This window comes from Panthera onca, chromosome X (genome assembly GCF_046562875.1).
Source record: "Panthera onca isolate mPanOnc1 chromosome X, mPanOnc1 haplotype 2, whole genome shotgun sequence".
In the NCBI taxonomy this organism is placed as follows: domain Eukaryota; kingdom Metazoa; phylum Chordata; class Mammalia; order Carnivora; family Felidae; genus Panthera; species Panthera onca.
Window position 1 is genome coordinate 78,235,842 of NC_138357.1, and position 14,631 is coordinate 78,250,472.

At 42.9% G+C, this 14,631-nt stretch overlaps 1 protein-coding gene across 3 annotated transcripts in view; it reads left to right on the plus strand.

Moving 5' to 3' along the window:
- ASB12 (ankyrin repeat and SOCS box containing 12) overlaps positions 1 to 9,895 on the plus strand; it is a 132,508-nt gene extending 122,613 nt beyond the window's left edge. The window contains exons 1-4 of one of the 3 annotated variants that reach the window (XM_081792930.1): positions 2,868 to 3,208; positions 7,055 to 7,213; positions 8,299 to 9,148; positions 9,578 to 9,895. In XM_081792930.1, coding sequence (XP_081649056.1) covers positions 7,196 to 7,213; positions 8,299 to 9,148; positions 9,578 to 9,711 — 1,002 coding nt within the window. In that variant the 5' untranslated portion in view covers positions 2,868 to 3,208; positions 7,055 to 7,195 and the 3' untranslated portion in view covers positions 9,712 to 9,895. Of the gene's footprint in view, positions 1 to 2,867; positions 3,209 to 7,054; positions 7,214 to 8,298; positions 9,149 to 9,577 lie in introns of those variants that run through there. The other 2 variants (XM_081792931.1, XM_081792929.1) reach the window with 2 other exon arrangements.
- Positions 9,896 to 14,631: the final 4,736 nt, after the last annotated feature.

Consider the following 14,631-nt stretch of genomic DNA (forward strand, 5'->3'; position numbering starts at 1 on the left):
TGATAAAGACCTGCACATGGATTTTCATAAAAGCTTTATTCTTAATAGCCAAATACTACATACAACCTAGATATCCTTCACTGGGTCAGTGGTTAAACAAACATACATACCACAGAATCTCACTTAGTGACAAAAACAAACTTAATACATACAGCAACTTGGATGAATCTCAAGGGCATGCTAGATGAAAAAGAGTGAATTCCAAAAGGTATGGTTTCACTTATATAATTTTGCAATGACAAAATTATAGAAATGGAGAACGGATTAGAGATTGCCAGGGTTAGAGACCAAGGTGGATATGGCTATAAAAAGGCAACATGAAAAAATAGGCAACATGAGGTATCCTTATTGTGACAGAACTATATTGTCTGTGGTGGTATACACAAGAATTTATATATGTGATAAAGTTGTATAGCAGTAAATATACATATGTACACAAATGACTACAAGTAAAATCTGTATAAGATAGGTGGATTGTATCAATGTCAATATCCTACTTGTGATATTGTACTATATAATCTTGCAAACTGTTACCATTGGGGGAAATAGTAAAGTGTACAAGAGATCTTTGTATATTTTTTACACTACATGTGAATATACAATTACCTCAATAAAAATTACTACTACAAAAAATTCTGACTAATATTTTTCCCCAAGAATAATACCCTACTCTTTCATCTTTAGCATCATAATAGTTTATTTATTGGCTGCTAATGAGGTTTGCACAAGGCCTCAGATAATGAATAGCTGAGGCGCCTAGGTAGCTCAGTCAAGCATTCAACTTCAGGTCAGGTCATGATCTCACAGTCTGTGGGTTTGAGCCCCGTGTTGGGATCTGTGCTGACAGCTCAGAGTCTGGAGCCTGCTTTGGATTCTGTGTCTCCCTCTCTCTCTGCCCCTCCCCCGCTCACGCTCTGTCTCCCTCTCAAAAATACATAAACATTAAAAAATTTTTTTAATGATAATTAATAGCTCTAGACCACTGGCTCAAACTAAGCTGAAGCAGATGCTTAGTTTTGATGCTTCTGATCTTCATTGATCACACTGGGATACTCTTACACTTCCTTAAGAAGTCATCTGGCATCCTATGAATTCCTCAGTGGTGTCAATGTGTTAGCAGGCTTCATGATCACTTCATAAGTGTGGTAGACATGGCTGAGGAAGGGATTGGGTAAATACCAGCTTGAAAGAAATAGTTTAAAGAGTTGGACTGTTTTCCCTGAAATAAGGTGACATAAAGGATAGGACACCTGAGTTCAGATCCCTAAAGGGCTATTTGGGGGCAAAGGAAATGATCATGTTCTCTGAGGTTTTAAGGGTGAGCAAAGATAGGCTCAACTGTCAACCTCAGGGGTTGCAGATGCAAATATAAATTTAGCAGAAAGAAAAACTAACTGAGCTGCCAAGTAATTAGATTTGCAGTTTCTGGATGTAGAGAGTGTCCTGTTATTGGAAACATTTAATCAGAAGTAATTGAACATCTCTCAGAAATGTGGAAATTCCCTTTCAATGTGTAGATTCTAACATCAAAGTAATCATGTGAAACTAGGTTGCTAGTGTTTTATCTCAACATAGCTCTGGTCCCCTCACTGACTTTTCATTTTTTCTAATTGAAACTCTCTCTTCCTTGGTCATTGGAAGGGAAATAGAAGGACTCTGAGGTCTGGGGATCCAGGTTCTGGGTAGACTGGAATATCTTTGCAGAAAAATTAAAGTTATTTTGTTTGTGGGGGCATGTAAGGAGACAGAACCCCACAGTAACCCCCTGAACTCCCCTTGGGAGATCGACATGAATGCAGGATAACCATAGGCAGATTTTAGTTCTGGCATTTTTGCATTTATGTGAGGTATGATTATTTCCATGTCTGATTTTCCTAATAGGATGTGAGCTTTTTCAGGGACAACATGTCTTACTTTTCCGTGTGTTCTTCCTGCATCTAGAACATTACACATAGTGGCGACTTGCTAGTTTCTCCATAGTTTCTTGGCATGATCAGATTGTGGTGTAGTTTGTATACCAAACGCTAGGCTGGCATTTTTTCCCAGAGGGAAGAGGGAGCTGGCTCCCAGATTCTTTTTGAGTGACACCTAAAATAGATAATGTGACTATTTCTAAAAGTATCTCCCTAGCACTGCCTTCATTTAAAGGCAACCAGGGAGATAAAATGATACTTTTTTATTTTGTTAATGTTTATTCATTTTTGAAAGAGAGAGACAGAGCACAAGCAGGGGTGGGGCGGAGAGAGAGGGGGACACAGAATCTGAAGCAGGCTCCAGGCTCTGAACTGTCAGCACAGAGCCCAATGCGGAGCTTGAACTCATGAACCACGAGATCATGACCTAGCCAAAGCTCAACCAACTGAGCCACCCAGGTGCCCCGAGATAAAATGATACTCTTAAGAGCTGAGCTTTTGACAAAGTTTCCAGTGTTGAACATATCTGATGCCTTAGGTGTGAGAAGAGTTGTGGGCATTTTCTTTAGACAGAGCTGGGATTACTGGATTGGGGAGGCCTTTATAAATGAGCAAGTTTTTCTGAAACTTATTAAACTTTACTGCTTTACTGATACATGTTCCAGTATGGAGGTCTCTGCTTCCAACTGTCCTCCTCACTCTTGGGAGTGAGGGCAGGGTGGGGTGAGGGGAGAGCAATATGTTGCTGAACCTTCAAAAATGGAAAAAGGAAATGCAGAGAGGCTAAGTTAGGAAGAGAAAGGAAAGAGTCCTTGGCCTATAGGGAGATGTGCTAGATGAGCCTGGCCTTCTCAGGCTCCTTGGTGGTTAGGTGAGAACATTCACAGTGCAGGGACCTGGTTGTGTTGCCTGTTTCAATGGTGGGGAGGGGTAAGCGGGGACATGCTAGAAGCCTGAGCCCTGGCCTCACCAAGCACCTGTCTATCTGTGAGTCAGACCTTCCAGGACTTCCCCACAGATGGCACCCCTCCTCTTGCTTGGATTGCTCCCAGAAAGGGTAAAATAAAACAGCCCTTGGAAGGGGGGTGGAGGTGGAGGGTAGCCTAAAATTAGCCCATGGCCCTGATGCCTAGCCTTTAGGCAGTGTTGTTAAAAGTAGAAACCAAGGGACTTTGCCTGCTTAGGCCCCGGGGCAAATAGGGGCTCCCTGCAGAGGGGCCACCAGGGCCCTTTTCTTCACAAGAGGGGCAGCAGTGGCAGCGACCCTTGGCAGCGTGGCCTCAGGCAGAAGCCCAGTGAGTATCTGGAGCCTAGAACCCAATTATGCAGCCAGGGAGGAACGAACACTTAGGATTGCAGGCCCATGGACCTGTAACCACCACCCTTCATAGGGTTTTCCCACTGGATCTGGTTTCTGGGGGTGCTTGGGAGGTTAGTAGGGAAATCTGCCCACAGAGGGAAGGAGGGTTATGATGATGGCTTCCTGCTGTTTGTGCCCCAGGAAAGTATGTGTACCTAGGCTCTGGGGTCCAAATGGACCCACTTCTTGAGGGAAATTGCAGCTATACAAAACAGAGAAGATAATGATTTGTCTTTGTGTCCCTGTGTGTTGTCTTTGTTGGGGGGTGCATCTGGGTGGGCTCAAGGGCAGAAAGGCAGAGCTCCTCAGGTTGTGGGGAAGAAGATGAAGCTTAAAAATAGTCTAGTAATGCCTAGAGGACTGTTCTAGGGCCCACCAAAACCAGCCACTCCCCTGTAGGAGTTCTTAACTTGTATTCATAGACCCACAAAAGAGCCTTAGAATTCAAAGGGTCATAAAACATGGATGGAGCAAAGAATTACCTTTTTTCACCCCTAATCTCTAACTGAAATTTACCATTTTTTTTCTTTTTAATTTTTTTTTTTCAACGTTTTTTATTTATTTTTGGGACAGAGAGAGACAGAGCATGAACGGGGGAGGGGCAGAGAGAGAGGGAGACACAGAATCGGAAACAGGCTCCAGGCTCCGAGCCATCAGCCCAGAGCCTGACGCGGGGCTCGAACTCACGGACCGCGAGATCGTGACCTGGCTGAAGTCGGACGCTTAACCGACTGCGCCACCCAGGCGCCCCTACCATTTTTTTTCAAGGATGAATGCAGACAGCAAATGTCAGTAGTACTACCAGTTACTATAATTTGGTCACAAGAAAAAAAAACCCAGACATTTCATATCATATTACAGTTGTGGAAGAGATCTAAAATGTCATTTATGTTCATCATCACTTAGAAATTATTAATAGATATTTGTATTTAATGGGTTAATAAAGAACATTTATTACTATATCAAGCAGTTTTAAAAAATAGCTGTACTTCAATATAATTGGTTTCCTTTAATCTTATGTACTTTATTTTATGTATTAAAAACCATTCTGAGAGGGGACAAGAGACTTAACCAGAATGCCATAGGGGTCAATGTCACAAAAAAGGTTTAAAACCCCTGCAAATTGGGGATCAGGAAAGGGATTCTTGCATAGAATGGTCATGTAATGACTCTTAGCTTAATAACCACAGCAAGGTGACGTTAGACAATAGATTAATTAGATTTTCTTATCCTAATAAGGCACAATTCACCAAATCCCTAAGCCAGCTGGGGTCCATGACTTGATCTCTCTATGGAGGCTCATTAGATGGGCCCTGCTATAGGCTCCTGGTATGACCTTGATGAGAGCCTCAGCATTTCCCTCTATACTCCTTTCCCTCTTCATCTCCCTGGAACCAGTCTCCCCTTCCCCTACCAAAGGGTAAATGAATCCTTATTTGCTATCAAAAGAAATGATCCGTAAAAGAAACCTTCCATTAGTGAAGTCCCTGGAACTCAGCATGACCCTCAAAGCTGAGGATTTGGGGAGCTGCAATGTGACTGCTTAAGGCAAGGGAAAGGGGCACGTGTTTGCTTTTCAAGTTGCAATAGAAAGAACAGGACGGGCAATAGGGAAACATGGATTCTATTTCTGACTCTGCTGTTACCTTGATGTAAGGCACATGACAAATCCCTTGCCCTCTCAGACCTCAGTGTTTTCATCCACAAAATGGGGATGATATTACCTGCTCCACTATGTGAAATTGCTTTGAAAAGCCCAAGATTATAGGTGTGTTCTGGGTTCCTGCTAATGAGACAACGGGTAATAACAGCCATATGACCTTAGAAAAGATGTCCTGCTCTCCTTTGAGCCTTGGGTTTTCTACCTCTAAACTAAGGGAATTAAATTAAATGATTTATTTGGTGCATTCCAGATCTGAGGTTATAGGACTTTAAATAAGGAGCAATAGTAGAAATTGGAGACCTAGGTAATAATAATCACTTGGTACTACAGTTGCTGAGTTACTGACTACTACATTCAGGTGCTATCCTAAACAATTAACTCATTTACTTATTAATTTAAATATTAACTCATGTAATCCTAACAATAACCCTCTGAAGCAGGTACTACTATCATCCTCTCTTTACAGATAAAGAAATAGGCACAGAGAGTATTCTGCAGTGATCTGCTCTAGGTCACACAGCTACTAAGTGGTGGAGCTTGAATTGAAGCAGAATTCCAGACCATGTTTTACCTCTACTTTACATGGTCTCTCATTCTGCAGTGAGTGCAAAACAGACCCATTTAAAAGAGTTACGATACAGTGTCCTGACTGCTATAGTTATATAAGAGCACAAATTCTGGAGAAACTAACCCATCAGAAGGAACTACATGTGACAGAAAGAAGCATGACGTTTACAGAGAGACACCATTTCTCTTCCCTTATTGCTGGGTCTTGGGGTATAAGTAGAGGAGTAGCAGGAAATGAGCCTGGAGATGTTGGCCAAAATTTGCTCATAAAGAATCTGTGAGCCAGTCCAAAGTATCTGGGCTATACTCTGAAAGAAAGGGGAGCCATTAAGGGATTTAAAATGGGATTGGCACAGACCAGATTTGTATTTTTAAACAATTGCTTTATAATGTGAAGAAAAAGGGGAAACTAGCTAGGAAACTATTACAACAGTTGACACAAAAAAAATGATTTACCTAGCTTATGTAAAGCACTGGCAATGGGGACAAGTCAGAGGGAGGTGGCCTGTAGAGGCCTCTAGGAAGTAAAATCCATAGGACTTGATGAGCAATTGGATGAAAGTGGGACAAAGAGATAAGCGGACTGAGATGAGTCTTGGGTTTTTGGTTTGGTTTACCAGGTGGATAGTGAGAAACAGATATGGATTAACTTTGCTGATGGTAGTGATGGTAGTGGTAGTGTGATACTGCTGACTTTGAAGGACCTGAAGAAATTCAGTGAATATATACTTTTTTTGCTGAAAAGAGAGCTAGCTAGGGGGCTTGGAGTGATAAAATTGAAAGCATCAGAATTACAGTGAGAGCTGCATCTCTGGGAATGGAAAGAAGATCAAGGAGAGAACAAAGGGGAGCATAACTATTTCAGGGTAGAACATAAGGGAGAAAAATCAGGAGAGGGTGATGGTCAGGAAGCCAATGGAGGAGTATGTAGGAGAAAGTGGCCAGTGGGGACAGGTGTACCAGAAAGGTCACAGAAGGAAAGATAAGAGAAGGAGCCAACAAATTTAACCACAAGGGTGACTGTTTAAAGAACTATTTTATTGTGTGGTTGAAGAAGGGTGGAGCCAGATTGCAGGAATTGAAGAAATGAATGAGAGAGAAGTAGATGGTAGAAAGCTCTTTGGTATATTTGGTGAAAAAGAGAGAGATGAAGATAAAGCTAGCTAGAGTAAGACAAAGAACCATAGAAGTGTTTTGTTTCCTAAGATGGTTGAGGGGAAGGAGCCAGTCAGGAGGTTGAAGGGGCAGAGAGAGGAAGTTCCTTTAAGACCTACTATATTGCAGCTCCATGAGGCAGGGATTATCATTTCTGTCTTATAGATGAGGAAACTTAGTCCCAAAGAAGAGAAGAGACTTGCCCATGTCTTCTCAGCTAGTAACTTGGGGTGCTGAGTTGCAAACTTAGGTTTACCTGATTTCTAAAATCCTCTACTTATTGCACACCTCAAAGGAATAAAAAGACCATATATGGAGTTGATGTTAGTGGGTGAGGAGGGGCCTAAAGCTGAGAGAGACCCCACCCACCCACCTCACAATTTTTTTTTCTATGAGGTAGGTACCTGAGGTCCCAGGCTCACAAAGAGGGATGGAGGTATACAGTGAATAAAAGGAGGTGTGTGGCCCTTAGACCATGGCTGCAGGGTATGGGAGAGAAGGAAGACTTGAGCTCTGAAAACCTACCAGCTTACCCTGATGACATTACAAACTAAGGTGGGTGACTTTGGCTTTTGAGCACTAGGAACAAGACAGGTAAGGTCAAAGGGTTAAGTCAGTCACTGGGCCATGGGTAATTTTATAAGGCCTGGGGATAATGGTGAGAGAAGAGTTGAGGGTTGAGACATGGCTCTAAATTGGGTGTGGCAGAGAGGATGGGAAAAGGTTTGACCTAAAGGGATGGGAGTCCATAAGTTCCAAGGAGGTGCTTGGAATCAAAGTGATTTCTGTATTGAAGTAGTCCTGGAGGATAAACCAGTTGTCCACCAAAGAGGACGATTTGCCCTGGAAATGACTATTTTCTGCCATCTCTTTGACTTCATTTTACTTGAAGTCTATTCTTTGTAATGGCATCTATTTATTTAATTAGTAAATTTCATTCAACATCTATTTCCTGTGTAACTCTGTTGCCTGAAGCATGGGACCTAAGTCTGAGTGGAGGTCACATATGAAGGACTATGAGGAGGTTGAATTTCATCTAAAAGGCTGACAGGTGGAATTGAGTGCCTGCCCCATCAAACTGATGTCAGAATGCTCAGGGATGACAACTTGACACCACACACATACACAAAAAAAAACATTCTGTTGGCCTAGCAACTGCCAGACTAGAGTCATTTCATTAGTCCACACTTTCTGAACTAAGGAAGGTGCCTCTACCAAGTCACCAGTAATGATGTAGACCCTACTGGGAATGGAGGGATACAGATGGATACAGCGTTCCTTACCCTGGAGTTTACATACTGAAGCATAGATACGTGCAAATGTAGTGTGAAAGTTCATAGATAAAGTCTAGTGTGATCCTTTGGAATCCCTGAGCATGGGGAGGAGGAGATTAGGGAAGGCTTCCCAGAAGTAGGAGTTTGAATGTCAAGTAGAACAGCATATGCAAAGGCACCAAGCTGTGAAATGGCCTTATGTGTTTGGGAAGCCATCTCTGAGCCCTAACGTAAGATGAAGTAGGAATTAAAAGCAGGAGGCACATGAGTGAAGAGCCTGATGGTGAAGGGTGGAGGGGGTAAGGTTTGGCATCCAGGCTTTTTGGTGTGGGCCCTCATTCTCTCTCCAATATTTGTCACCCACAGATCTGGCATATCCTTGTGCTCATAATGAGAATAGTTCTGCTGCAATCAATCAAGATGAACCTCATGGACATCACCAAGATTTTCTCCCTCCTGCAGCACGACAAGGAGGAGGAGGACACCGACACAGGGGAGAAGCAGGCTCTCAATCAAGCAGTGTATGACAACGACTCCTATACCTTGCACCAGCTTTTGTGCCAGGAGCGTTACAAACGTTTCATCAACAGTAGAAGTGGCTGGGGTGTTCCTGGGACACCCTTGCGCTTGGCTGCTTCTTATGGCCACCTCAGTTGTTTGCAGGTCCTCCTGGCACATGGTGCTGATGTTGACAGCTTGGATGTCAAGGCACAGACACCACTTTTTACTGCTGTCAGTCATGGCCATCTGGACTGTGTGCGTGTGCTTTTGGAAGCTGGTGCCTGTCCTGGTGGTAGTATCTACAACAACTGTTCTCCCGTGCTCACAGCTGCCCGTGATGGTGCTGCTGCCATCCTTCAGGAACTCTTAGGCCATGGTGCAGAGGCCAATGTCAAGGCTAAACTACCAGTCTGGGCATCAAACATAGCTTCATGTTCTGGCCCCCTCTATTTGGCTGCAGTCTATGGGCATCTTGACTGTTTCCGCCTGCTTTTGCTCCATGGGGCAGACCCCAACTACAACTGTACTGACCAGCACCTATTGGCTCGTGTCCCACAGCCCCGCACCCTCCTTGAAATCTGCCTCCACCATAATTGTGAGCCAGAGTACATCCAGCTACTAATTGATTTCGGTGCTAACATCTACCTTCCATCTCTCTCCCTGGACGTGAACTTGCAAGATAATAAAGGCACTGCATTGCTGCTACAGGCCCGAGGTAAGTGTCAAGCAACTTAGCTCTATAGACCTTCTGGCTTGGAGGTCCAAGGGTCACAAATCACTCCCCAAGCTAATCCTTGTGGGATGAATTGGAGAAAATACCATCTTCTCCCTCTCCTGAGACCCCAGTGGAGAAGTTATAGATTTCTTATTAGAGAAAGGATCACTAAGATAAGGTGGAGGATATCACTAGTAGAATTTCTAGTTTTGGCCCTGCCAATGACTGTTTTGTGGCCTTGAGCATGCCTTCTGTAGACTTCAGTGTGTTCCTATTGGCACCATGCATTGAGGACAGGGCGGGGTGAGGGGATTTCTTAGAAGGAAGAAAGCAATTAGGGCTGCAGGATCCAGGGCAGGGTGGATGCAGTCTTGGGTGGGACAATTACTCTGAGAAATGCTTCTTATGACCTATTTCTCCTTGCTGTAGCCACTCCACGGTCACTACTGTCACAGGCCCGTTTAGTTATCCGCAGAGCCCTGCACCAGGCCAGCCAGCCACAAGCCATTGACCAGCTGGATCTTCCCCCTGTGTTGATTAGCTACCTCAAACACCAACTGTAATCTTGCAGCCTTAACAGAAACCCACAATACCTACAAAAACCACCTGGAGACCCAGGTAGCTGAAGGGCTCCACCCATTCACCTGGAGCTACTCCATATCCTCCACAATAAGATACTCATCAAAATAAATCCTGGTGGCTGCTCTCCTGTATTATCCTCCACAATAAAATCCTCATCAAAATAAATCCTGGTGGATGTTATGTCTGCTATATGTGTGTGTGGGGGGGTGGGAGTTTACTGGGGGAAGGGGTCTGGTTGGCCAAAGGGAAGGATAGTAATTATCTGGCATTTGACAGGCATAGGAGTCCTGACAACTGACAGCGGGGAAAAATAATCCAATGGCTCACACCTCCTCCAAGATCTCAAAGAAAATTTAGAGCTGTGTTGTCCTTAGAAGCAAGGTCAAAGAATTCAAGTGGTTGATTGGAATAGTAGCATCAGTTTGCTCAGCCTTGTACCTCCCTTCACTTTCCTGTTTTCTATAAGGCACCCGCTCTGGGGCTGTAACCCAATCTCCTATTACTCTGAGTCAAGTAACTAAGGATCTTCCCATTAATTCACCTTGAATCATAGACTGCATTCCCACTAGTCCAGTTTATAGTCAAGATCTAATTGGGAAATCAAACTACCAAATATTTATGGCATAGAATTTAATGCAGAAAAAAATTGGTTATATAGAGGTTGAGATGCCAAGAAGGACGGGAAGGTAACCTAGAGATTAGTGACAGCAGGATACCAACACCACCCCTAGGCTGGAGGAGTGAGGGAGGAGGTATGTCCAAAGTTCAGGGACAAGGGTCACTTGATGGAAGTGGAATCACAGGCTTGTCCAGGGGTGCTAAAAGGGAGGCACTGTTCAAACGACAAGAAAAGAAGAAATTTCCTTTCCTTTTCCTTATTGGTGCCCTTCAGTCTGCCTCCAATGTCTCTCTCATTGAGAGAAATTAGAAGTCAACTAATATCAGATCCTGGGAAACAGGGGCCAGACCTCCTGCTGCATAGGGCAGAGCAGGGAAAGGTGCATAATGGAGGGGCAGTGGGAGAAAGTGGTGTTATCTAATCCAGGAGCTAGTATCACACAACAGAATTGGAAGTATATTCACATTGGGAGCCATAAAAGAGACACAGCAGAGACACCACTGGAAGCACAAAAGGCAGAGGCTAAGTACCATGGTTTCTCTATTTTTTCTAATCTTTCACCAGTGCTTCCCATTGGTTGAATCCAGCCAGATGATTGATGAGGGAGCCTGGGAAATGCATCCTACACCCTCTATGATATGGAGAAGGGCAGGGTAAGGAGGCAAACATGCCCTGGACCAGCACAGATAACCACCCAAATTCAGATCTAGGCAACTTTATTTTGCTAAAATCTTCTACAGTACCTTCTTGTGTTTCTCCTGCACAACTGTGAGTGGGGATGTGGACAAATAGTGAGAGAGACACAAGTTGAAGGAGTGGAGGAGGAGAGCTCAGATAATCTTTATATATTTAGAGCTTTTCCTGTGAGCTGCCTTGGCAGTTCCTCTATATCATGATCTCCTATTATGAGGAAAAGGGGAAAGGGAATAAGGCCTTGAGCTGTCTTGCCTCTCTCCTCCTTACCTCCTCACTCTCCCTAGCTCCTAGTGCCTGAGAGACTTTAGGAAGCCAAGAAAATTGATCATCTATCTCCATGATCCTGCCCTACTCAGCTTCCAGACTTTCGTTCTTGTTTTGGAGAACAATGCAACTGTTTATCTCCAAGAAGCAAGAGAACTGAAGGATTTGGCTACAAGCACAGACAGGGCTTCAGGGCAGTTGGCCCTAGCTCTCTTGTACCTTTATTTCAATCTAGGCTCCTGAGGAATGAGTTGTCCAGGACCCCATGCCTGGCTCTGTCCCCTATCCCCTTAAAGCCCTTGGGGATTAGGAGTCACCTTCAGCAGCTCTATCTGATATAGGCCCCCTTGGAAAGTACACCCTTCAAATGGGGCCTAGCCAGGGTGGCCTTTCCTGTGCCATCTAGAACACAGATTCTCTGACCCATGAAAGCATGTAGATACTCTGGGCATTTCGAAGGAATTGCATTTAATAAGGATGTAAGAACATAGCAAATTCTAGGCAGAAAGGAAGGGCTGGAACTCTCAGCCTCATTTCTCAGATGAGCAGACTGAGAACCTGACAAAGTTCAATTCCCATGTTATTGGTGGCCCAGCTCTCCAGAATACCTCTAGCTGTTATTTTTCAGCTTCCTGTGTTGCTGGTAAGCAGAGACAATTCAAGAGCTGGTGCCTTAGTTTCTTCCCCTCCTTGGGCCTAACCATTCCCATTTGGATAATAGGCTAGGGGTTGGAATGGGTCATCTCAAATTCTGATGATGAATCTTCTGAGGCAACTTTCCCTAGGAGCCCTGAGAAAGAGGAGGAGGCAGAGGTGATGTCTCTGTTCCTGGAGTGAAATATCCCCCTTGGCCTTTAGTTTCTTGTTGGCATTGGTCCCATACGATAACCCAGTCTCCCCACCACCACCATACTCCCACTTCCCCTGACAACAACCATCAGTTTCCAGGAAGCCATATCTTAATCCTTTCAAGTGAACCAGGCCACTTCCCTCACTCCTTCTCTCCCTCTCTCCCTGTCTCCTGACCTCCCTTTCTTTCCTTCCTTCCTTCCTTCCTTCCTTCCTTCCTTCCCTCCCTCTTTTCCTCCCTTCTGGGCATTGCCATGAACCTGGGGTTGGCTCAGCTCTGCTCTTGTCACTGATCAGTTTGTGTTCTCTCCTACAATGAGAAAATTTTTTTGCTTTATTCATAAAGGTGGCCCTCAAAGACTGGATCCAAAGTGCAAAGTGGCCCACTGGACTTCAGACACCAGAGAGATTCCCTTTAACTTCTAACTTGAGGGGAATTCTGATGGAAGAGGTTGTACTTGATCTTGGGCCTTGAATAGTGGAAAGGGTTTTAATCAGTAGAGAGGGAAAAAAGAGGAAGGAATTCAGTGACCAAAGATCTAGAAGCAGGAAAAAGGCCAGTTTGGGTAAGCAGTTTAGTTTGTTTTGAGTTCAATGTATTTGAACCAGAGATAGGCTGGGGACTAGACTGGAAAGGGCCCTGAATGCTCTGGTCTCTTAGACTTAAAGATTTCAATTCTTAGAATGGGGTATGCACAGTCATAGGAATGATTTGTTGAATATATGGAGAACGTGTTCCCTGATTTCCCAGGGAAAATCTGGCGTCATTATATTTTAGTTATTTTTATTTTTATTTATTTTTTTTTCATGTTTATTTATTTTTGAGAGAAACGGAGACAGAGTGCAAGCCGGGGAGGTACAGAGAGAGAGAAGGAGACACAGAATCCAAAACAGGCTTCAGGCTCTGAGCTGTCAGCACAGACCCCAACACGGGGCTCAAACTCACAAACTGTGAGATCATGACCTGAGCTGAAGTTAGATGCTTAACTGAGTGAGCCACCCAGGCACCCCTGGCATCATTATATTTTTAAATTGAGATATAATTGACACATGACATTTTATTAGTTTCAGGTATACAATATTGCTTGAATATTTGTATATACTTTGAAATGGTCACAATATCTAGTTAACATCCATCACCACATAGTGACAAAATCTTTTCTTGTGATAATAACTTTTAAAATCTACTCTCTTAGCAACTTTCAAATATTCAATACAGTATTATTAACTATAGTCACCATGCTGTACATTATATCCCCAATGAATTATTTATTTTATAATTGGAAGTTTGTACCTTTTGATCCCTTCACCCATTTCAATCACCCTCTACTTCCCACCTCTGGAAACCACTAATCTGTCTTCTGTACATATGAGCTCATTTAAAAATTTTTAGATTCTACATATAAGGGAGATCATTTGGTATTTGTCTTTTTGTGTCTGACTTATTTTACTTAGCATAATGCCTTCAAGGTCTATCCATGTTGCTGCAAATAGCAAGATATCATTTTTTATAGCTGAATTCAGCTATATGTGTATGTATATGTATACATTTTCTTTAGTCATCCATCAATGGACATTTAGGTTGCTTCCATGATGTGACTATTGTAAATAATGCTGTACTAAACATAGGGGTGCATAGATCTTTTCAAGTTTGTATTTTCTTTTTCTTTGGATAAATACACAAAATTGCAATTTCTGGATCATGTGGTAGTTGTATTTTTAATTTTTTGAGGGAACTACATACTATTTTCCATAGTGGCTGTAGCAATTTACATTACCACCAACAGTGCACAACAAGTTCCCTTTTCCCTACATTTTTACCAACACTTTTATTTCTCGCCTTTTTGATAATAGCCATTGTAACCAGGTGTGAAGTGATATCTCATTTTGGTTTTGATTTTCATTTCCCTGATGATTTGTGATGTTGAGAATTTTTTCATGTATCTGTTGGCCATCTGTATGTTTTCTTTGAAAAAAATGTCTATTCAGAACTTCTGCCTATTTTTTTAGTCATATTGTTTTCGTTTTTGCTACTGAGTTGTATGAGTTCTTTATATATTTTGGATATTAACCCCTTATCAGTTATATGACATTTTCTCCCATTCAGTAGGTTGACTTCATTTTGTTGATGAAATGTTCACTTTGTTAATTTCCTTTGCTGTGCAGAGCTTTTTAGTTTGATGCAGCCCCACTTATTTTTTGTTTTTGTTGACTTTGCTTTTGGTGTCAAATCCAAAAGAGTCATTACCAAGACTTATGTCAGGGAGCTTACTGCCTATGTTTTTCTTCTAGGATTTTTATGGTTTCAGGTCTTACATTCAAGTCTTTAATCCATATTGCATTAAATTTTGTGTATAGTGTAAGATAGTAGTGTAGTTTTATGCTTTTCTATGTGGCTGTCCAGTTTTCCCAACACAATTTATTAAAGAAACTGTCCTGGGGTGTCTGGATGGCTCAGTCAGTTGAGCATCTT